The sequence below is a fragment of the Pituophis catenifer genome, unplaced genomic scaffold (assembly GCF_029215685.1).
Source record: "Pituophis catenifer annectens isolate HBS135680 unplaced genomic scaffold, rPitCat1.0.hap2 SCAF_7, whole genome shotgun sequence".
Taxonomy (NCBI): domain Eukaryota; kingdom Metazoa; phylum Chordata; class Lepidosauria; order Squamata; family Colubridae; genus Pituophis; species Pituophis catenifer.
In genome coordinates, this window is record NW_027256887.1 from 66,535,834 (window position 1) to 66,559,974 (window position 24,141).

The 24,141-nt window shown below is 46.5% G+C and overlaps 1 protein-coding gene across 2 annotated transcripts in view; it reads left to right on the forward strand.

The window, feature by feature from the left end:
• Nucleotides 1–13,753: 13,753 nt before the first annotated feature.
• SYN3 (synapsin III) overlaps nt 13,754–24,141 on the forward strand; it is a 177,191-nt gene continuing 166,803 nt past the window's right edge. For both annotated transcript variants that reach the window (XM_070948007.1, XM_070948008.1), the window contains exon 1: nt 13,754–14,067. In XM_070948007.1, coding sequence (XP_070804108.1) covers nt 13,754–14,067 — 314 coding nt within the window. The remainder of the gene's footprint in view (nt 14,068–24,141) is intronic.

Here is a 24,141-nt window from a genome sequence, read left to right on the forward strand (position 1 = left end):
TAGATAGATAGATATAGATAGATAGTGTTAGATCAGGCGCAGGAACAGAAGACGTGACCAGCTCGATACATTGAGTAACTTTATTAGCTACACAGTAACAAGACAAGACTGCTGGCGCGCTGCCGGAGCTCTCCTTATATTCGCTCCCGGCAGACGCATCGCCCCTTGACAGGGATTCAAATCTCCCGCCCGATTGCTAGCAGCCAATCAGGGCGGATGTCCTTATAAGGACATAACACTCCTCCCCCCCTAGTCCGAACTGTCAATCTCGTCCACAAAAGTCACGTAATCGCGCAGGTACGTAGGACGCCTCGGCACCCTAGCTGACCTGCGCAGTCTCACTTCTTCTCCGTCTCCGGCCTGGATGGACGGGGCTCCTTCGTCTCCTGGTTCCCTCTCCGGAACCGGGCTCGGTTCGGCTGTCGAGTGAGCGGGGTCACCCCCAGCGCCTCCGGCCAGACCGCAGACCTTGGCTGGCTGGTTCTGTTGGTCTTCCTCCTGGCCTGTGGATCTCTCGCCTCGTCTCGGTTGCTCGGTTCCGACCCGGGAAGAGCGTCTGAGTCTCGGTAAGTCTGTCGCTTGCTCCTCCCTGGTCTCCCAGGCGCTGCGGTTCAGTTGCGGTCCGGCCTGCTGCCGGTTGGGTGGTGGTTCCGCTCGGTGCCCTCGGGTCCGGTCTGCCGGCTGCGGGTGGTACTGGCTTGCGTTGTGCTGTCCGACCTCGCAGGGGTGGCGTTGGTCCCCTCGGTTGGGCTGGCGTTGGTCTACCCCGTCTGGTTGGTGGTGGTCGACCTGGTCGGGCTGTTGTTGCGGGACTACCTCTGCGGGGCGGTGGAGGTCTCCCCTGCCGGGGTGGTGTCAGTCTCCCTGGCCAGGTTGTTGTCGGCTTTCCCTTCCCCCTAGTCCCTGGTCTACCGTCGGGTGGTGCCTGGGGTCATCCGGGTCGGGTTGTTGTTTCCTGGCTGTCTTCTGAGATGGGCGGGGGTCCCTCTCGCCGGGGAGTCGTGTGCCACCCTCGCCCATGGGTAGTGGGGTGCCCGTCTTGGCTGGGTCCCGGTCTACTCGCCTGGAACTGCGGTCTCCCTGGCTGGGCTGGCGTAGGCTACCGTCACTGGTGGGGTGCGCTGCTCCTCCTCTGGGCAGGTACCGGTCTACTTGAGGGCTGGGTTGGTGGTCCCTGGCCCTGTTGTGCCCGGTGCCCACCTGGCTGGGTTGGTGTTGCCATCCCCCGTGCGGTTGGCCCCGGTCTACCTCGCTGGACTGCCGACGTGACAGTACCTGGTAGTGTGCTGGGCCGACCTCGTCGGAATGGCGTTGCTCTGCCTCGCAGGGGTGTGGTAGGCCTACCTCATCGGGGTGTCGTAGGCCTACCTCGCCGGGTTGTTGTAGGCCTACCTCGTCTGGGTGTGGTAGGTCTACCTCGCCGGGGTGTTGGAGGCCTACCTCGTCTGGGTGTTGTAGGCCTCCCTCGTCAGGCTGGTTTTCGTGTGCTCCCCCCCACCTTTTCCGGAGTTGGTCGATGTGACGTCTACAGACCTGTCCATCTTCCAACTCGAAGGTGTAGGATTTGGGGCCGGTTGTGCTGGCAATCTTCCCCTTCAGCCACTTAGGAGAGCCGTTGAAATTCAGCGCGAAAACTGAATCTCCCTTGCTGAAGGCGCGAAGCGGGCGGCTGGCGGTTGCGGTCACTTCCGGGCTGTATTGGGGGTGCAGCCGGTCCAAGGGTGACCTCAACCTTCTGCCCATCAGCAGTTCGGCCGGGCTCTTGTGGGTGGTGGCATGTGGCGTGATGTGCTGGGTGAGGAGGAAGTTATCAATGCGTTCTTGCCAGTCTCCCGGGCCCATCTTGGTGAGGGCTTCTTTGGTCAGCCTGACCATACGCTCCGCTTGTCCATTTCCGGCCGGCCTGTAGGGGGCAGATAGGGCGTGGCGGATGCCCAGTCCTGCCAGGAAGGATTCCATGGCCAGGGATGTGAGCTGGGGGCCGTTGTCCGAGACTAGCACGTCCGGAAGTCCATGTGTTGTGAACAGACGGCGCAGGGCTCGGATCGTCGCTTCAGTTGTGGTAGATGCCATGGGTATCACCTCGAGCCACTTGGAGAAGGCATCTACCACGATGAGGAGGTGTCGCCCCTGCATCGGACCCGCGAAGTCGATGTGGATTCTCGACCAGGGGTTGCTGGGGGTCTCCCACTTTGCGACTTCGGATTGCGGCGGCGCTGGGCGAACTTCTTGGCACGGGTCACATCTGGAGACCCATTGTTCAATGCCTCTGTCCATGGAGGGCCACCAGACGTAACTCCGTGCCAGGGCCTTCATGCGGACGATGCCCGGATGCCCTTTGTGCAGAGTCTCTAGCGTCCGCCGTTGCAGAGTGCTTGGGATCAGGACTCTGTCTCCCCATAGCAGACAGCCCTTTATGGTGGACAGCTCCTTCTGTTTCCTGGCGAATGGGCTGAACTTCTCCTCTGGCTTTTCCGATGGCCACCCTCTGAGGATCCAGGACTTCACTTGATGGAGTGTGGGGTCCTTTTGGGTGTGAACAGCCACATCTGCGGATGACACCGGACAGCTGGCGTCGTCATCAATATGGAATAGGTGGAGCGTGGGGGCTGGGTCTTTGACTGGATTTTTCGACGGGCATCTGCTGAGCGCATCGGCGTTTCCTATGGCTGTGCCTGGCTGGTGCACGAGCCGGTAGGAGTAGCCGGCTAGGAAGATGGCCCATCTCGTCATCCGTGGAGACATGAAGGTCGGGATGGGTTGGTCACCTGCGAGGAGTCCCAGGAGTGGCTTGTGGTCGGTGACTATGGTGAAGCATCTTCCGTAGAGGTATTCGTGGAAGCGCTTCACTCCAGCCACGATGGCCAGGGTGTCAGCGTTCCAAATTAGGCTTTCTTCCAGCGCTGACATAACAAGTTGAAGCAGAAAGAGCGGAAGCTTGATTTATTGCTGAGATGAACTTTTACCTAGTTCTGTATATACAGATAGGGTTTCCTGGGAGACGAGGGTGGGGGCGGCATTCCTGTGAAAAGAACGTGCCGGGATGTAGAGATGGATCTGTATGATGGCCAATGGGACGTTGGGGCTAGAGAGCGGAAGAGGAGGGGGTTGGAAGGAGGGGCCAGTTTGGCTGCAAATTGAGTCAGAAATGTCGGAGTCTGCTATGCTTAAAAATAAAATGTTTCATTAGACAGCCTGCGCTTGAGAATGAAGTTTATTCAAGATAGCACCGAAACCTGACAGACAGCCAAACTCTCCTCCAAATCCAGGCTGGCTGAGTTTAAATCATCCCGTTCCCTCCCAGACATCTGGTCGGACGGACTATGGCTGAAGCCAAGCCCTCGGAGGAAAGCCTGCTTCAAGAAACGGGAGGAGCAGAAGCGGTCGTGATTCCAGCCAACTTGGAAAAATCAAAGGTAAAAGATAAAGAAAAACCCCTAAGTGAATTGGGAAGGGCGAGCTGGGGATGGGAATGGCAGCGAAGCCCAGACAAGGCAGCACCTCCCCACCCCAGGATGAGAGACGAGGCAAAGGACTACCAACTCCAAGGCTGGCCCTCCAGAGCTCAGCACAGAGAGGAGAGGGCAGAGAGGGAGGAACCACCCCAGTTCAGAGGGAAGTTCGATGGTGACCCAGACAACCTCGCCCAATTCCTCGATTCAGCTGAGATATACATAGAGCGGTTTGGACACCTCTACCCTTTCCCCAGAGCCCTAGTGAATGCTATCAGGGAAGGGCTGGAGGGAGAAGCAAAGAAGTGGTCAGCATCACTCTACAAATACAGGGCCCCCCAGCTACAAGATGCGGATGGGTTCTTGCAACTATTGAGAGCCCATTATGAGGAGGAGGAGGAGGACCCCTATGTGGAAGACGAGCTCAGAAACCTAATGCAGAGGGGGAAGCCTATCAGAGAGCATATCCGTGAATTCAGGAGAGTCATTGGGACACTGCCTCCCCTACCAGAGCGATTGCTGGTGTATTTTTTTAGAACAAGCCTAGATAAAAGAATTTCCCAAGTGACTGCCTATCGTGACATCCCAAACCGACTCGCTGAATGGTTCCGGGTAGCGATAAAAGTCGACAGAGGGCTGCGGGCGAGTGACACGTCAAAACCACCAGAGGGAAAGGAGAGAGGCCGACCAGACCAGGGGCCACTCAACAGACGAGAAACCCCAACATCACAGCCCTCCTACAGACCAACTGCCCCACGGAGCCCACTGAAATGCTACAGATGTGGGGGAAGCGGCCACATAGCAGCAAGATGTGGAACGCCTAGACCGGGACCCGATCCACCACCCAAAGCACGGCCGGAACGAGGGCCCAAGCGCGTCACCCACGTACTGCAGGAAGCTCCCCAAATCCCTGAGTTCTTCGCTCATCTGACCGAAACCAGAGGAATCCCAGATGAGAGAGATCAGTTCCCCGAACCCTATGACACGGAAGACGAAGGCGAGGATGACCCGATGGTGAGTGGACCCGTCCACCCTTTTCTTTTCCCCATACGCCTAACCGCCCCCAAAACAGGGGCCCAAGAGACTTTCCAAGCCCTAATAGACTCGGGTAGCACACGGTGCCTAATCAACCTACCCACAGTTCTAAAATTGGGAATCCGAGCTAAACAGCTCAAACAACCAATTCGCTTCGAGCAAGTTGATGGGTCCTTAGTGGGAGGAACATATGCCACACATTTGACTGAACCCGTGAGACTAGAACTCGCAGATCACTGGGAGACGATCCGCTTCATAATAGCCCCCAAGATGACAGAACCAGTCATATTGGGACTCTCATGGCTCGACAAATGGGGCCCAATCATTTGGTGGCAAGAGGGAACCCGCAGGCTGAGAATAGCAAAGGGGCCCCAACCCTTGCCGCCCCGACCAGAAGAATTCCCTCCCACGCTGAAACCCCAAAGCAGCCCTCCACTACAGAAGAAAACACCACCAACACAAGGGCCCCTCCCAGAAGGTGCAGCAAAACAATTGGCAGCCGCACCCACCACTGCTTGTAACGCAAACCAGATCCCAAGGGAGTACCAAGACCTTGCAGGGGTATTCAGCGAGGCCGAGTGTGACATTCTGCCCCCCCACCGCGAGACCGATTGTGCCATCGAGATTATCCCAGGAGCGAAACTACCCAAACCAAAAATGTATGCTATGATGCCCCGAGAAATGCAGGAAATGCGGGACTACATAGACAAAAACTTACAAAGGGGATTTATTGAGCCAGTGAAACCAAGGGTAGCGGCGCCGGTCATGTTTAAAGAGAAAAAGGACGGCTCCATGAGACTGGTGGTCGACTTTCGAAGTATCAATGCTGTTTGCGTACACAACTTGTACCCCCTCCCCCTCATGAAAGACATGTTAGCCCACCTAGCTAAAGGGAAGGTTTTCACCAAACTAGACCTTCGAGAAGCTTATTACCGAGTACGCATAAGGGCAGGAGATGAATGGAAAACAGCATTCAACTGCCCCCTGGGTAGTTTCCAGTTTAAAGTAATGCCTTTTGGATTGCAAGGAGCCCCGGCAGTGTTCATGCAGTTAATAAACGAAGTCTTACATGAACACCTTTACAAAGGGGTCCTCGTCTACCTGGACGATATTCTTATCTACACGGAGACCATAGACGAACATATACCCCTCGTCCGCCAAGTACTGGAAAAACTGCTACGGGCAAACCTATATGTCAAACTGCCAAAATGCGATTTCCACCAATCACGGCTAGACTACCTGGGCTACCGAGTATCAAATGACGGAATAGAGATGGACCCAGCCAAGGTCCAATCAGTTCTACAATGGCAGCCCCCTCGCACCCGCAGACAACTGCAAAGTTTTCTAGGTTTTGCGAATTTCTACAGACAATTCATCCCCTCGTTTGCGAAGATTGCCAAACCTTTGACAGACCTCCTAAAGACAGGAAGCCCAGCGATGAAACCTCGCCCGGGACAACCCCTACAGTGGGACCTGACCTGCCAACAGGCATTTGAGACGCTAAAAGGACTGTTCGCGAAAGAACCTGTCTTAAAACACCCGGATCCAGAACAGCCTTTTGTCATCCAAGCAGACGCAAGTGATGTGGCAGTAGGAGCCGTGTTACTCCAAAAGAACAACCAAGGGGATCTACAACCCTGTGCCTACACCTCCCGCAAACTCACCGATACGGAGAGGCGATGGGCGGCGTGGGAGAAGGAAGCGTTTGCAGTAAGGTGGGCCTTGTTGACCTGGCGGCACCTTCTAGAGGGAGGCCAGAAACCATTTGAAGTCTGGACTGATCATAAAAACCTAGAGGCCCTAAAAACCCCACGAAAACTGTCGCCCAGGCAAGTGCGGTGGGCACAATACTTCAATCGTTTCAATTTCGAGCTTAAGCACATCCCAGGTGGGAGAAATTTCCTGGCTGATGCCCTCTCCCGGATGCCCCAATACAACAGTGAGCGGGAGCAGGTAGTGAATGCCATCATCCCCTCCACCCAAGCTGCGGCCCAAGTGATCACCAGACGGCAACGACGTGACCAGCAAGGCCAACTTGCAAGTGACTTAACTGCAAAATTAAAAAATGAAACGCTGACAGACCCCTGGTATCGGGACAATCAACATCTCTTGACAAAAAGAGATGAACTAGCATGGAGGGGGACAAAGCTCTATGTCCCACAGAGTTTACGCATCCTGATTCTCAAGAGGAGCCACGATGTTAAACCAGCAGGACACTTCGGGTTCCTAAAGACTCTGCACCTAGTACGGAGGCAGTTCTGGTGGCCACATATGAGAAAGGACGTAGACAGTTATGTAAAAAGCTGCACCATTTGTGCCACGATGAAGACAAGGCCAGGGTGCCCGCCTGGATTGTTGCAACCAGTAGCTGAGCCAACAAGACCATGGGAGGAGATTGCAATGGACTTTATAGTAGACCTACCAAGGAGCAGTGGAAATACAGTGATCTGGACTGTAATAGACTTATTCTCCAAACAGGCACACTTCATTCCTTGTAGTGGACTGCCTTCAGCCCGTCAGTTATCCAAACTGTTCCTGAAACACATTTACCGCCTACATGGAGTCCCCAGGAGAATCATTTCCGACAGAGGGGTCCAGTTCACAGCAAAGTTCTGGAGGGAGTTTCTACGGTCCATAGGTTCATCCCAAGGGCTCAGCTCAGCATTTCACCCGAGCACCAATGGGGGGGCAGAAAGACTGAACGCTATGATAGAACAGTATTTAAGATGCTACGTCGACTACCAGCAGTCCAATTGGGCAGACCTCCTATCTTTTGCGGAGGTTGCATATAATAATGCTGTCCACAGCAGCACGGGGCTAACCCCGTTCAAAATAGTGAGTGGCATGGATTTTGTTCCCATGCCAGAATACCCGAGGGAGCCCCCTTCCTCAGTCAGTTTGACCGACTGGATGGCAATGTTGAGACAAACGTGGGAAAATGTTAAGAGGGCGCTGGCAAAGGCGGCTCAATCTTATAAGGACCAAGCAGACAAGCACCGAACTCCCCAAAGACCATTTCAGCTAGGAGAGAAAGTTTACCTCTCCACCAAGTACTTGAGACTTAGACTCCCGAGCAGGAAATTGGGCCCAAAATTTATAGGACCATTTCCTATAATAAAAATAATCAACCCCGTTACAGTGCAATTGCAGTTGCCACGGCTTTTGGGGAAAATTCACCCCGTTTTTCACAGTAGCCTTCTAAAACCTGTAGTGGGGTCTACTTTAAGGCCAACGCCACGTGAACCCCCTGGGCCCCTGGTTGTTGGGGGCCAAACGCACTACGAAGTGCAGCGGATTCTTGATTCAAGATGGCACAGGGGGCGCCTTCAGTACTTAATTAAATGGAAGGGTTACCCATTGTCAGAGGCTTCCTGGGTGAAGAGCGCAAACATCCAAGCTGATCGCCTTATAGCAAAATTCCATGCAGACCACCCGGGAAAGCCGGGAGGGGGGGGTGCACAGCCAGGGAGGGGCTGATGAAACTAATCTTGTTGTGTTTTCCCTATGGGATAGGTGATGTTGCAGAAGTGAAGGGAGAGGGGCCGGATGTCAGCGTTCCAAATTAGGCTTTCTTCCAGCGCTGACATAACAAGTTGAAGCAGAAAGAGCGGAAGCTTGATTTATTGCTGAGATGAACTTTTACCTAGTTCTGTATATACAGATAGGGTTTCCTGGGAGACGAGGGTGGGGGCGGCATTCCTGTGAAAAGAACGTGCCGGGATGTAGAGATGGATCTGTATGATGGCCAATGGGACGTTGGGGCTGGAGAGCGGAAGAGGAGGGGGTTGGAAGGAGGGGCCAGTTTGGCTGCAAATTGAGTCAGAAATGTCGGAGTCTGCTATGCTTAAAAATAAAATGTTTCATTAGACAGCCTGCGCTTGAGAATGAAGTTTATTCAAGATAGCACCGAAACCTGACACAGGGCTTCTTTGTCCAGCTGACTGTAGTTCCGTTCTGCGCCGGACATGGTCTTTGAGAAGTAGGTGATGGGGGCTTCCGTGCCGTTGGGCAGTTCGTGGCTGAGGACTGCCCCCACCCCATATGGCGACGCATCACAGGTCAGCTTCATGGGCAGCGTCTCACTGTATTGAATGAGGACGCTTTTGGACGTCAATAGTCCCTTGATGGCCCGGAACGCAGCTTCCTCTTCCTGGCCCCACTTCCAGGCAGCCGATTTCCCCAGCAGGCGGTGGAGTGGCTCAGCAACTGTGGCTTTCTGTTTTAAGAAAATGGCGTAGAAGTTGAGCAACCCAAGGAAAGCCTGAAGCTCCGTTTTGTTTTTTGGGCTTGGAGCTTCATGGATTGCTTCCACTTTTGATTTGGTGGGGTGGATGCCTGTGCTATCAATGAGGTAGCCCAGGAACTCGACTTCCTGTACTCCTATGATGCACTTGTCCCGCCTGACCCTCAAGCCCTTGGCCTTGAATCGCTGCAGGACAAGCCTGAGCCTTTCAAGGAGTTGAGCTCTTGAGTCACCGGAGATTAGCACATCATCGAAGTAAGGTACCACCCCTGGAACGCCTTGGAGAAGGCGTTCCATCATAGATTGGAAGATGCCGGGGGCTGCGCTGACTCCAAATTGGAGGCGGTTACATTTGAATGCCCCCCTGTGCGTGACAATTGTTTGAGCCTTCGCCGTTTTTTCATCCACTGGCAGTTGCTGGTAAGCCTGGGCCAGGTCCAGTTTCGCGAAAATTGATCCCGATCCCAGGGAATGCAGCAGGTGTTGCACCACTGGAACTGGGTATGCGCTCTGTGCCAACGCCTTGTTGATGGTACAACGGTAGTCGGCGCAGATGCGCACAGACCCATCATGCTTCAGTGGGGTCACAATGGGGGTTTCCCATGAAGCATGATCGATCGGTTCCAGGACGCCCTGGGCGATCAGCTTATCCAGCTGTTCATCTACTTTAGGCCGCAGGGCAAATGGAACTCGGCGGGACTTAAGCCTAATTGGGGTGATTCCCTTGTCCAGATTAAAGGAAATTGGCCTCCCCACAAATTTCCCCAGCTTACCATCGAAGACTTCCTTGAACTCTTCAATGATGGTGTCTAGTTCGTCCCTGTGGATCTCGTGGATACCCTGAATTGAAAGTCCCAGCGGCTTAAACCACTCCACGCCTAACAAGTTCGGTCGGCTGTGCTCCACGATGGTGATGGGCAGCTTTCCGTTGAAGTCGTTGTACTTCACGTGGATGGTGGCTCTGCCCAGGATTTCGACGGGGTTTCCATTGAAGTCCACAAGCCTCGCCTTCGGGGTTTTCAGCTGGGTCTTATTGTATGAGGGCTTCAGCTGCTGTAGGTGCTGCCAGTCCATGATGGAGTAGGCGGATCCGGAGTCTACCTCCATCTTGCACGGTGACCCCTCTGCCAGCAGCGTCACGTGGAACTTGGTGGTCCCCTCGTCGCTTGTGTGAGCGATGGTGGTCTGGTGCACCGTTCTGTTGCGGGGATATTCCTCCTCCCCGCGCCGGGACTGGTTCGAGGACCATTTGGATGTCCTCTGGTTGTCCTTGCGATTTTCGCGGAAACGAGGTCTGGGCGGTTCCGGGTCTGGATCTGTTGCTCTGCAGGCCTCGGCGATGTGCCCCCTCTTCAGGCATCGACGGCAGGTCGCATCCCTCCATCTGCAGGTTGCCCTGGGGTGGTCGCCTCTGCAGCTGCCGCATCGTTCTCCCCGGTCGCCATGCTGTGGGTTTTCCCGCCTGGGGGGGCGGGAAACCTTGTGGACGGCCATTTCCTCATCAGACTCGGATTGCGTGGTTGCCTCGTCTGATGAGGTCAGGCCCGACTTGTGAATCTTGTGGATCCCTCTGGCTTTCACCATTGCGGTGGCTGCCTTCTCGGATGTTTCAGCCGCTGTTGCTTCATCGAGGACGTCTTTGAGTGGGATCCTCTTCCGGCTGAGGAACTTCTTCTGCAGCCCCACATCTCGCATTCCAAAAACAACGCGGTCTCGGATGGCATTGTCCACGTTGTCGAATTCACAGTTGGCAGCGATTTGGCGAAGCGCTGCCATGAATTCCTTGATGGATTCACCTTCCCGCTGGTTTCTTTGCTGGAAGGTGAACCTGTTTGCGATGGGGGTGCCTATAGGTGCGTAATGCTCCTGTAGGACTTCCTGCAGGTCGTTCCAGGACATCTCTTCAATGTCCCTGGGTGCCACGAGGTCAATCGCCATCTCCAGGACGTCCGATCCGCAATGAGCCAGGAAGAGTGCTCTTTTCCGCTCATCGTCGAGGTTCTGGTAGCCATTACCTCGCAGGAACTGTCGGAATCGGACCATGTACGACCTCCACTTCTCCCGGGATGGGTCGAATGGGTTCAACGCGGTCATCGGGGCTTGCGGGGTAGCCATTCTGGAAGTCACTGTGGTGTAGTGACTTCAGCTCGGTGGGCGATCGTGCCGTGAGTCTTTCTCAGGTTCTCTTCTCTAGTCCTTCGTCGCCAGTGTTAGATCAGGCGCAGGAACAGAAGACGTGACCAGCTCGATACATTGAGTAACTTTATTAGCTACACAGTAACAAGACAAGACTGCTGGCGCGCTGCCGGAGCTCTCCTTATATTCGCTCCCGGCAGACGCACCGCCCCTTGACAGGGATTCAAATCTCCCGCCCGATTGCTAGCAGCCAATCAGGGCGGATGTCCTTATAAGGACATAACGGATAGATAGATAGATAGATAGATAGATAGATAGATAGATAGATAGATAGATAGATAATAAAACAATCTTAGTTCAAAACAAAGCCTCCAAGCAGGACCATATAACATGGGTTGGGTAACAAGGCCAATACTAAAATAAGGTGAATCTAGAAAGAAAATTATTATAAGAGAAAAACTGAAACTCTGCAGAAATTCTCAATCATCCAGGTCATGATTGTCCCAAAGATGCTTTTTCAGAAGGCAACTGGACTTTCTTGTTTTTTCTTTGGAGATGTTTTGCTTCTTATTCAAGAACATCTTCCGCTCTGACAGGATGGTGGGGAATGGAAGGATTTATATTCCTTGCAGACACCTGGTCATTTGCATCCTTTTAGAGCATTGATGAAGCACTTTATCTGTGTCCTCAGGGTCACCTGAGTAGTGCTAATGGTTTCTGTAGTCTGCAATTTTTTTCTGGAAATCCATTCATATTCCCACACCATTCGAAGGGTGTTCATCCCAAATTGCATAGCTAAAAATCTGTAGAGATTCTCAGTCATCCAGGTTATGGTTGTCCCAAAGGTGCTTTTTCAGGAGGCAACTGGACTTTCTTGTTTTTTTTTCTCTGAAGATGTTTTGCTTCTCATCCAAGAAGCTTCTTCACTCTGACTGAATGGTGGGGAATGGAAGGATTTATATTCTCTTATTACATCCTTACCTTCTATTTCAGTGCTTCTCAACCTTAGCAACTTTAAGATGTGTGGACTTCGACTACCAGAATTCCCCAGCCAGCATGAAGTCCATGTATCTTAAAGTTCTTAACAATGTACTGCAAAGGATAATCTCTCCCCATAAAGGAAGACCTTGCCCTACTTGTGCCAACATGATTCCATATGGACGTTTGCTTTAAGACTGTTGTTGTTCAGTCACTAAGTTGCTGTCTGTCTCTTTGCAACCCCACGGACCATAGCATGCCAGGAGTTTTCCCAAATTCATGTTCATTGCGTCAATGAAACAATCTAACCATCTCATCCTCAGTTCTACTTTTGCTTTCCATCTTTCCCAACATCAGGGTCATTTCCAATGAGTCCTCTCTTCTTATCAGGTGGCCAAAGTATTTAAGCTTCAACATCAGTATTTGTCCTTCCAAGCAACAGTCAGGATTGATTTCCTGTAGGATTGACTGATTTGATTTAAGATTAGATCTCAGCAAACACTGATTACATTGTATACCATCCAACACAAAAGTTAGAAATGAGAAATAAAAATAACATGTTTGTTTTCAGAATTTTTTTTTAAATGTACATATTTGTTTTTCTACGTTAGATTGCATCCATATCGTCTATTTTCTTCTATATCTTTGGGGTAAGAATGCCTTCAGCATGTTCCATCTTAAAGATGGAATTTGATTTAAGAGATGCAAAGGCAAAGGGGAGTGACAAACAATGTGTCATTTTAGGCAGGCTTTGAAAAATGTAGATAGCTTTTGTAATTTTAAAAGATTTATTTCTCTGGTACTGCTGGCTTTTATCGAACTGCCTCTGGCTTCCCTGATAAGCAGGCATTACAAAAGGCCTTTGCAACTCACTAAGTTACCAAGATAGGTTTCTTTTATCATCTGGAGAGAAGTTGTTCCTATTGTTAGAAAGTATTGCCAGATTCAAAATTATACACCAAAATATAATAGCCAGAGGATGTTTCTCTTTCAAGCAAAGGGTAAAAAATGTTCAATTTCATTACTAACTATTCCTTTCAGCTCAAGAAAGATCAGCACGTTTGTAAATCAACTTGATGTTTCCTATGTTCAACAGTGAACTATCAAAATTTTATAAAAATATACTTGGCAAAAAAAGGTTTAATTTGGGAGCATAATTGTTCTTGCAAAATGTATGCTAGTGCATCGAAACATTAGTGTCTTGCTTTTATACTGGCCTACATGTTGAGTCTAAGAATAGACTTCTTATGCCCAGTATATGACTGTGAGCCAAATAAATCATTAAAGACATTTTGCATTTAATTAATCAAATTGCTTATCTATAAACAATTGCTTGTGCACTTTAATTTACCTGTACAATCTTGTGAAGTACCTACTGTATATATTTTATTAATTTGCCCATATGTAATACATTACTTTTCATTTTTAGCCTGTTTTTGAATGTTTTTGCTGTTTCTGTAATATGTATAAATCCATATTTCTTTGCACTGCCAGTGTATGGTGCTCTACTGAATTGCTCTTTTACTAGAACTGCATGGGAGAGCATTCTCCACAACATCCAAGGGTAACAGGTGAGCTAAGGAACTGTAGGCAAGACCACATGGCCTACGTCACTTTATCTTCCTTTGGAAAATACAATGAGAGCTCCTACTGCTATCTTTTTCAATCACCTGACTCCTGAAGCAGTTGTCTTGTTGGCCTTCTGGTAGGGCTAGCCTGCTAGTGATGGATTCAAATGGGTTTTCTCTTACATTTCACAGGTTAGAACTAAAGAAAGGAACATTGTAGCTGGCAGAATATCTCTCCCGCACTGAAGGTGATAAAATATCAACCAATTTGTAAAAACTTCAATAGAACCTTTAGAATCTACTTCTGCATTCTTCGACCTTACTTTGGGACAGTTTTCAGAATGAATTTCCTGCGAAGGCGTCTCTCAGACAGTAGTTTTGTGGCTAACTTGCCAAATGGTTACATGATGGACCTTCAGCGTCCAGATAATTCCACCAGCAACCCTGTTTCCCCAGCAACAGAGAGGAGGCAGCAGCCAATACAGCAACCAACTGCTCTTTCTTCTGGTACCAGCATCTTCAACTCCATCTCCAGTGCCATGAAGCAAACCACACAGGCAGCTGCAGGACTCATAGAGCAGTCAGCGACACCTGTCCCTGTAGCCCAACAGAAACCCCAAATTCTCTTGATAATTGATGATCCCCACACAGATTGGTAAGTAGCCACATTTTGTTTCTTGTTTGTTTCAGCTGCAGTAACCCTGATAGGTCTGAACTCCAATTGATTAATGCCTCTGGAATGCATGACTCAGATAAATTTATTTCTTTTGCACACCACATACCATATTCTGAACGTGGATCACAGTAGCTTAGAAAATGTAAAGCAATTCTAAAATATATAATGCAAAGCAGAAATAACAGGTAGCCATTAATGTAACAGCATATTAAGAAAATATACAACATCATTTATTTAAAAAGAAATGTGACATTAACAAAGTGATATTTTCGAAAGGTTGCTACTGACAGATTGCAAGGTTATGGCTATTTGTGTCTGTGCTGCTTGAAATGAAAATAATTCCACCACTTATTTTATAAACAGCAAAGGAAGTTGTCTCTTGATATTTTTCATTTGAAAAATTGGCCACTTTAAAAATCAAAATTAATTTAATCCAGTCATATTTGACATGCCCCTGTGACATCTATGAGAATGTTAGTCATTGTTATTTAAATCCTTTGTATTCAAGGATTCTACTTTGTGGATATTTAAAGCTGAACCCAACAACTTGTTTATTTTATTCTTTCCTCCTGGCCCTCTGTCAAATGCTTTATAACTGTAATTTGACTTGTTGGGAAAAAAGTCCATCTGGGTTCAGTTCCAAGTGGGGAGAAAGACATTGGAAACATGGTGGCTGTTTGGAAAGATGGTTTAATGGTGGACAGGACCACATGATTTTGAGGTCCTGGGCAAAAAGGACAGAGATGCTGAAAGCGCCTGAGTTTTATGCCCTCTCTGGGCTTTTGAATTTGATCTTGTATTCTGATTGGTTGTCAGACTCCCATGGGGCTATGCAGGGTAACTTTGTAGGTTGTCTAAGCCCCAGGCTTAGTTGAGCCTTGCTGGGTGTTGATGTAATGAAGGGGCTTTGGGCAATTCCTATTATGGCTTTGCTTGAAGGAGGTAGATCTTTGTTATGTTGAATAGACTGGCCCAGGCCTTAATGGTCCATTGAAAAAGGTGGGAGGGCTGAGTTTCTGCCTCCCTTTTAGGGGAAATATTCTGCCCTTTTAATATTTCCTAAAATATCTCATTTTCCTAGGAGAGAGGTGGATGCTAACTTCCTACAGACTCATAGTCTGAAAACTATCAGGACCCAGAATGATTATCTTTCTATTTTAGGGAGAAGTAAGGAGAGGTAGCCACCAGTATCTTACCAAATATTTTTGGTAAAAAATTATACTAATGCTGGAGTTTCCTTAGGATAGATTTGTCTGCTATCTTTTGTAAAGGAGGGCAAGTTTATGTGTCTTTCCCCTTCTCACCTGTTTATGATTTTTATGCTCCATGTAATTGCATTAGAGGGGCGCCAGGTGTCAGTACTTCCTCAGGTACCTCCTCATACAGACATACGATATGCAGTAACTGCATATTGAGGGCTCTGCAATCTGGTATCCCACATATTGTCCAATGGATTTTCAGTCCAATAAGCAAAATGAACAAACGTGCTTTTCTGCTCATTGAAATGTATGAATGGCCAAGCTTTCCATGGATCATAATATCAAATTATTCATAATATTCCTGAATATAAGAACTTATACTTGCAAAGATTAAAATTCAAATATTTTTTAAAAAGCTTTTCACATGTGACAAAAGCGAGAAACCAATAGTCCTCAAGAAGTGTTCAATTAAAGATTCGGCGACCCCACATCTCTTGGCCAATGGGTGAGGTACGGTGAATGTAGTAGATCAGAAAATCCTGAAAGACGCCCAGGTTTCTTTTCCTAGCTGGTGGTAAAGTTTACTTTTCAGTGGAACAGAATGCATAGCAGGTTCAGGGATAATTTTTTTTGCTAATTTTTATATCTTTTAATAAACTAGCTATTCATATGCAATACATCCATGTAATTCAATTACAGAAAAGTGAATGCTTCTTTCTGCTTGAAGGATTTATTTTGGAGACTCTTTCATTTCCTAAGAGTACCTGTCAGAATAGAATTTTAAAAGTCCAGGGAAAGGACTACAGATGTGTATTCAAAGCATCAGGAAACAGAATGGCAGAACTCTATGTTACTGTACATCAGCCAAATCTAGGCACATGACCTCACTCAAGAGGAAAAGTTCCACCTCTGGCAATTTCCTTGCCAGCTCTAAATTAAATTATGTTCTTGCTAGACTGAATGCTGACCACATATTAACCTTTTCCAGCAGAGATAAATTCTGATTCTATAATTTTTAATGGTCCTTGGTGCTCTCTGAGCTTGATTGTTTTCTTAAAGATGTTTCATTATCCACATTACGTAACATCAGTGCACCAAGTGGACCAAGCTCAGAGAGCACCAAGGACCCCTCATTTCAACTCTGAGCTACAAACATAGATAGTTTCCCATGGGAAGAATTCTTACAATTAATTTCAAAATCTTAATTCAAGTCCATCTGCATTCTTATCGCATTAAAATTTCTAAAATTAATACTCTAATTACCCTTTTGCTCTATATTTTGTAATTTTTTTTACAAATACTTAAACTTGTAGTTAAAACTCCTTTCTTAAAGGAATGAAGAAAACTCGTTCAGTAAATCAAATAAAACTTGCCATTCCAAAGGTTCTCGATCTTTGCAAAGACATTTAAAAAAATTCAATCCAAAGGCTCAGATCAATCTTATGTCTTTATAGGCTACATTGATGGCCACAAGCTTGAAGAAATCTCACAACTCCTAGATATTTACAAACCAGCCACAAACATCTCAATTCCTCCCATGTTCCCATGAAAATCAACTATCAGGAATATATATGGGCAATTTCAAGATTTCTCCTTTGTCCAGGAAGATTAGTGCAGTCTCGGTATAGCATCCAAGATACTGTTTTCAGCCATAATATTGTCCCTCTCTGCTAGGGATGTTAGTTCGTCATGTCCTTACCAGAAGCAATCAAAAGCTTGCTATCTTAAATTTCAAACTGTTGCAAATTGACTTCTTGTTGGTGTGTTCATGTAACATCATGAGATTCATATTTCTTTGACAGGTGAATTGAATGGAATTTAAAAACACGCTTAAATATGGCAGATCATACTTTTATTTTGGATTTATTAATGTGCTCATAACAGGAGGTACGAATTATACTTTTCATTCATTTCATTCAGTGATCAAGCCAAGTAATGGGTGGAAGTTTTACAGAGAGACATCCAAAGTCCAAACTCAAAATAAAGAGGAATATTAGTGGAACAGTCTGCCTCCTGAAGTCATGTGTGCTTCATCACTGAAGGGGCTTCAAAGATTGTATAGTCATTTGTATAGGATAATTAGTGGATGTTCTGCAACCAGAAGTCTTCCAAGGTTCCTTTCAATCATATGATTCCATAATTCTGGTTGTTTATATTAGCAAGTACCGTTATTTGAACTCAGCTAAAGCTAAATTATTAAGTTCATTGCAATGACTAGAGGACATCTGACTGGAAATGCTTCACTCAGTAAGTAGAGTATAAAGTTTAATAGCTGCTCATTTTACATGTCTACTATGGATTATTCTGAATGGAGAAACAAAAAGGCACACTTTTTTTCTACCACAAAAATAAACCCCAGTGAAAGATTGTGTAACTCTACGGAAAAAATAATATTTAGAATTCCCTTTCAACAAGCGTGTCAAAAGAAAAAAAACCCTGAGCTGTAATCCTTGAGAGTTTTCCATACAAAAGAAAAGATAGCTAGGAATGGTTACAAATAGTTTGCATACACACCCACACCGCACAGAAACATATCAGATAGAACCAGGGGTGAAATGCTCCCGGTTCAGACCGGATTGCCTGATCTGGTAGCGATGGCGGTGGGTGGTTCGGAGAACCGGTAGCAAAAATCCCTGCCCCCGCCATGCCCAGCTGAGCCGCATAATCATCAGAGGCTTTTTCTTTTAATTTTTAAAAGTATTTTTTCTATAACCTCTTCGGCTGAAAAAATGCTTTTAAAAGTAAAAAAAAAAAAAGCCTCTGATGATCACGCGGCTCAGCTGGGATCATCAAAGGGATCATCAGCTGATGATCCCAGCTGAGTTGCCTGATCGGCAGAGGGTTTTTTTCTTTTAAAAGCCTCTGACGATCCAAGCTGAGTTGCCTAATCAGCAGAGGCTTTTTTTCTTTTAAATGTCTCTGACGATCTAAGCTGAGTTGCCTAATCGGCAGACGCTTTTAAAAGAAAAAAAGCTTCTGCCAATCAGGCAACTCAGCTGGGATCGTCAGAGCCTTTTGAAAGCATTTTTTTACAATCTCTTCGCCGAAGAGGTTGTAGAAAAAAATGGTTTTAAAAGAAAAAAAAAATGGCCACGCCCACCCAGTCACATTAACCCCCCCCCACCAAGCCACGCCCACAGAACCGGTAATAACAAATTTTAGATTTCACAACTGGATAGAACTCTGTCTGGGTGTATGTCCAAAGTCTTAAACTTCTGCACGTCTTCAGCATTTTTTCCTTTATAAATATTATTACTGTGAAAATATTAACAGTGTGCTTAAATATATGCTGATCAGGGTCATTTTGATATGAGAACAGATTTAACCTAAAACTAGCTGAACTATCATTTGCAAATTGCATTCAGTGGCATGTTTCTACCCTGTACAATATTAAAAGCAAACCCACTGCAATCCTGAACAAAGCAAATCAGGTGCAGAATTACAGCACATGACAGCTGCCTAGAGATTTTGAGCCTGATATAAAATTCAAGCTATAATCAATTAATGCCTTTGATTCCAGGTAATTGTGTCAAAGTGTCAAGACCAATAGCACTTCTCACATAACTGTGTAGAGTTTCATAAGTCTGCTGCCACTTGTATTTATACTTTATGTAGTATATATTTAAAGCAACTTAGGATCCAGTTTTCCTGGCAGAAAAATAGCCAAGAACTATAAGGATTAACATTGATACAAAAATAGGCATAAGGGGTCTGGAAAATATTTCCTCCTAGGTTATAAATACAGTCATGCGAGTCAAATTTGGTAGCCTAATTACTTTAGCAGAGTTTCCTTAAATGTACTACATTTAACCCCCTAGGGCCTTGTTTGGAGTATGCTACTGGAAAGTAACATACTTTGCAATGTTTCACTAAAATAAATTTGTTTGGTAGGTAAGAAGTGTAAGAAAGTAGTTCATTAAATATTATTAAACAAAGAAGCAATCTTAAGAGAAAATATAATCTGAAACATTACTTCTAATGTCTTAGTTCTTGAACAACTATTTTATACTGACATTACAAATCAGCTCATATAGTAGTATAATACATTATAATCTTCTCAATATTTCTGTTTAATACTGCACAGTAGTAAAGTTAATAACCCATTTTGGGCAAACATGTTCCTAGAAGCTCTTTTCAGACAGCATTGCCTTACTGTAGGTCAATTTAAAGTTTACAAAACTTTTTCAAACTTTCAAAAACTCTTAATAAAGTAACTGTATGAAGTTAAGTGATTTTGATTCTCCTACTCCCGGGTTTTATCAGTTTAACTGTACTTATTTTGGTTTTTAAGTTGTCATGGAGTTTTTAATTGTTGTCTTGTATGCTGTCCAGAGTCACATATTTATTAGATGGGCGGCTATATAAATCTGCTAAATAAATAAAATAAAACATGATATTTAAGAAAGATGATGGTAAAGCATCTGCAAGATACAGATAAAGAGCACTTCCACATGGTCACTCTTCAAAGATGCCTCAGAACCTTATAACTGAATGTCTTATAGAGGGTCCGTGATTATATTCACCACACTGATTATGGAAACACTTGAGTTAATGTACATTAATTAGGGAACACAGAAAATGCCCTCTGGCCAGACACACCCTTCCTGAATCTTGCACTCCTATGTTGTTTATGACAAGGGAAAAAAAGAGTGATAGGTGTGGCTGCAAACACCTCTGCATCCCAGTACAAGAAATCATGGCACTCAGTAGACTTGATGGTTGAGAAGAATGGGAAAGCAATAAAGTCAAGAAGCAGGCTCTAGTACAGTAATGGCTAACCTTTTTGCCATTGTGTGCCAGGAGGGGGGAGGGCGGTGGAGGTTCATGCACACGTGTGCCCCATAATTCTATGCACACTCAACCCCCCCCTCCCCCTGCTCCTGGCATGTAGGCCATGTAGGCCCCTTTTTCTTTCTCACCTGGCTCGCCTGGCTCCAGATCCTCTCTATGCATCTGGGGAGGGTGAAAATAGCCTCCCCCACCCCCTTGGAGGCCCTCCGGAGGCCTCCAGAGTGGAGGCCTCTCTAGGAGTCTCTGGAGGCTGGGGACAGCAAAAAAGCCACTTCCTGTCCAACCGGAAGTTGGGAAATGGGCCGTTTCAGGCCTCCGGAGGGCCTGGTTGGGAAAGGTTGTTTTCGCCCTCCCCAGATGCATAGAGCGGATCTGGAGCCAGGTGAGAAAGAAAAATGGGCCTTCCCCTTCACCCCACAGGCCCTCCGGAGGCAGGAAACAGGCTGTTTCCCTACTTCTGGTGGGCCCAGAAGGCCCGAAAATCAGTTGGCTGGCGTGTGCGTGCGTGCCAGAGCTGAGCTGGCGTGTCCACTAATATGGCTACGCGTGCCACCTGTGGCACTCATGCCATAGGTTCACCATCACGCTCTAGTAGGAGTTCCTGCCAATTGAAAAGCATTCTCTACCCAAACATGCAGAGATTCAAATGTTTAAAACCACAGTATTTCTTTTTTGTGATTTGAGATTTTTGGGGAACTCCAAAACTGTTTTGGTTGGGGAAGAACAACAACAGAATAGGAATGAAGATATGCAGGGCTGCCACAGATGTTTTGTACCAAACATTTGAAGTCCCTATGGATAGATTCCTAGGACCGTTTTTCAAGGTGCAAAAGTGAGTAAGTTCTAAAAACTTATTAAAAAGGAAAAAGAAAAATGAAATAGTTTTATTTCTGGAAAATAAAATCCAGCAGTTAAAATCAACCCTGCAAAGAAGTACGGTCAAAAAAGAAGAAAGATGGGAGAAACTGTTTTCCAGGAGCCATGAAACAAGATGGTATGCTCCAAAATGTGAGGCAGCTGACTTCCTTGAAACTCGGTTATCTGCTTTTTCTGCTGGCTACTCTACATGGATGGTATACTAACAGTCAGACCAATTAGGCACTCAAAGCAATTTATTCAGAAGCTCCAGGCAGCTGCCTGACTGTGCCAAGTGTTGGCACAAGATACGAGCTGCTATATGCAATAAGTTACACCATTTCATTTTATTCATCAATGAGTTGGCAGTTCTATGCAGTAGCATAAAAGTGGAGGAATGTAATTTATAGTTGTCAAAGGCCTTCATTCCGGCCTCTCCACTGAATAGCATACGATTTATTGCTGAAAAATCCAAAATGGTACACAAAATATATGACATATTTTGGAAAGACTAGTGACATGTATTAAATTTATTTATTAAATGTATTTATTTATTTAAAACATGTAGCCACCATCTGATATAACATTCTGGGCAGTTCCTAATATAATATAGGAACAAACATTTAACATAAAATTATAATATTAAAGGCAGCGGCCTTTAGTAGTGGCATGAGTGTACAGTTGCATCCATAACAAGCTGTGAAGACACTAAATAGCAACACATACCCGTGTTTCCCCAAAAATAAGACCAGGTCGTATTTTCTTTTTGGCCCCAAAATAGGGCTTATTTTTGGGGTGTATTCTTTTTTTTTCCATGTATGGGAGGGCCATTTCTTCTGCTCGGGGCAGGGGAGGAGGCCATGCAGCACACCAGTGCTGCCACTGTGAGGCAGGTGTGATAGAGCTGCCCCATGTACCCCATACCGGCTTACCTCAGGGCCCCTGCAGCCAGGCCATCCACACCACGACACTTGCTTTGCCTCATGGCCGCAGCACTGGCACACTGTTTGCCCTCCTGCTCCATTGCAGTCACAAGTAAGCAGAAGTGGGCCAGCGGCCATGTGGACTCCTGCTGCACATGATTGCCAATGCTGCCACTGTGAGGCAGGTGTCAGGGTGTAGATCGCCTGGCTGCAGGAGCCCTGAGTTCAGTGGTGGGTTGCTCCCACCACTGTCTGGTTTTTGAGAACCGGTAGTAAAAGCGGCGGGAGACTCTGCCCACCTTTCCCAACATCGTAATGGACGATCTGCACATGTGCAGAAGCACACGCAAGTGAGCAAAGCAAGCACACATGCGCACTCCCGTTGCGAATTGGTAGTAAAGGTAAGTAGAACCCACCCCTGCCTGAGTTAAGTCTCAGCCTCTTGGCCACAGCACCACGAGCGCCCAGACGGAATGGGCATGTGTGCTTATTTTAGGGATAGGGCTTATATTCGGCACATGCATAAAAACATGCTAGGGCTTATTTTCTGGATAGGGCTTATTCTCAGGGAAACGGTATATACACAAAACAAACCTAAGGGGCACATCATTTGCATCAGAACATTATGATGCAAATGTCATCAATTGCTACCTCTTTTCTTCCCTACTCCCCACCCCCACCCCAAGACTGTGGATTAGTGGATCATATAAATAGCCTTCCAGGATATAGCCCTCTGGAATCAGCTACCCCCAGAGATAAGGAGAATCCAAGACCTTCGTGCCTTCCGCTGTGCCCTTAAAACTTACCTTTTCCAACAAGCCGGGCTGGCCTAACAAATTTTTTAAATGATTTTAGATTTGTTTGTCTTTTTAAATTTTGGGCCAAATTGAGATATTTCCTTTTAATTTGTTCTTAATGTATTTATTATGTGTTTTTATTTGGCTGTACACCGCCCTGAGTCCCTAGGGAGAAGGGCGGTATATAAATTTGAAGTAAAAATAAAAAAAATAAAAAAAATAACATTATGGTTATGCAAGCCAAAAGTGTAGCCAAACTATTAAAAAATAAACTATCATGGTTTAGAGATCTGACAGTGATATAAAGAAGCTATAGAAAAGACAGACATAACTTGAAAATTAGGCTTATGCTCTGGGAGAAATCCGAAGGCACAATGACATATCAAGTAGAGCTAGTGGCATCTGGAACTGGAATTCAAAGTGAATTGAGCCAGAGCTCAAAGTGACTGAGGTTGGGTGGCCATAAACTGTAGCTTTCTTTCTTTCCTCTTTCCTTCTCAGAAATAAAGGTAATGATTGAAAAGGAGGTGGTTGAGAAGGCAAGAGTGGACTTTGGCATTAGGAAAGGTAGATAATGCTAATCCACTCTGAGGCTGTCAGGTTGTGGTTTCCTTAGCCTGTTCATGTCTGCTTAATGAGCTCCTTAAGTGAAGTGTGTGCAGTTGCAGATGGCATAGCTTCAGGAAATGAGTTGCTTTGGCTGTTAGCATACACATCATTTTATACACTGATTATAGCTGAAGTGGATTTATAAGTTGAACCACCTGTTAAAGCAGTTCAGGCATGTCACCCATGATAATATAGCAGGTATAGTTTGTATGGGACATGTGGCTTGAGCCCCAGGAGTGAACTTCAGCTGTTTATTGTCCTCATGGGGTTTTCAAGTTTCCTTGTTTCCAAATTTCAGCTGGATTGTTTCCACTGAAAACAAATGCATAACAAACATTTCCATGCTGTATAGTGTTATAACTATTTCTGATGTTCTGTTTATAGGGAATGCACAAACAATATACTAGAGTAATCTTGAAGTTCTTTTAGTTCTAAAACAATGAAATTAGATCCCCAAAATGAGTAGGCAGATTAGCTAAAGATGGATATAACTTAGAACATCTAGATTTATTGAGTAATTGTAGCTTGTCATATGGATTCTATTTTTTATTGGTTTTGTACTGCTTTTTACTGTGCAAATCTTGCATTCCTTTTCAGCTGCTTTTTTATATTGATGGTTCTTTATTAGATATCATCAACAAAGCTTCCTTGCCCCAGCATAAGGATGTCCCACTTACTGTTTACTAAGAATTTATCCTCACACTCTCATTGCTATCTTACCGTCAAATATCACCACCCTCCCCCGCCCCCCGTGCATGCGCGCACCACCCCCTGTGCCCCATTTTGGGTCTAGCAGGCCTTCCTGAAGCCTCCTGGGACCAAAAACGGGGCATGGGGCACATGGGGGGCACGCCGCCGCCCCCTGCGCTCCCCCCGCTC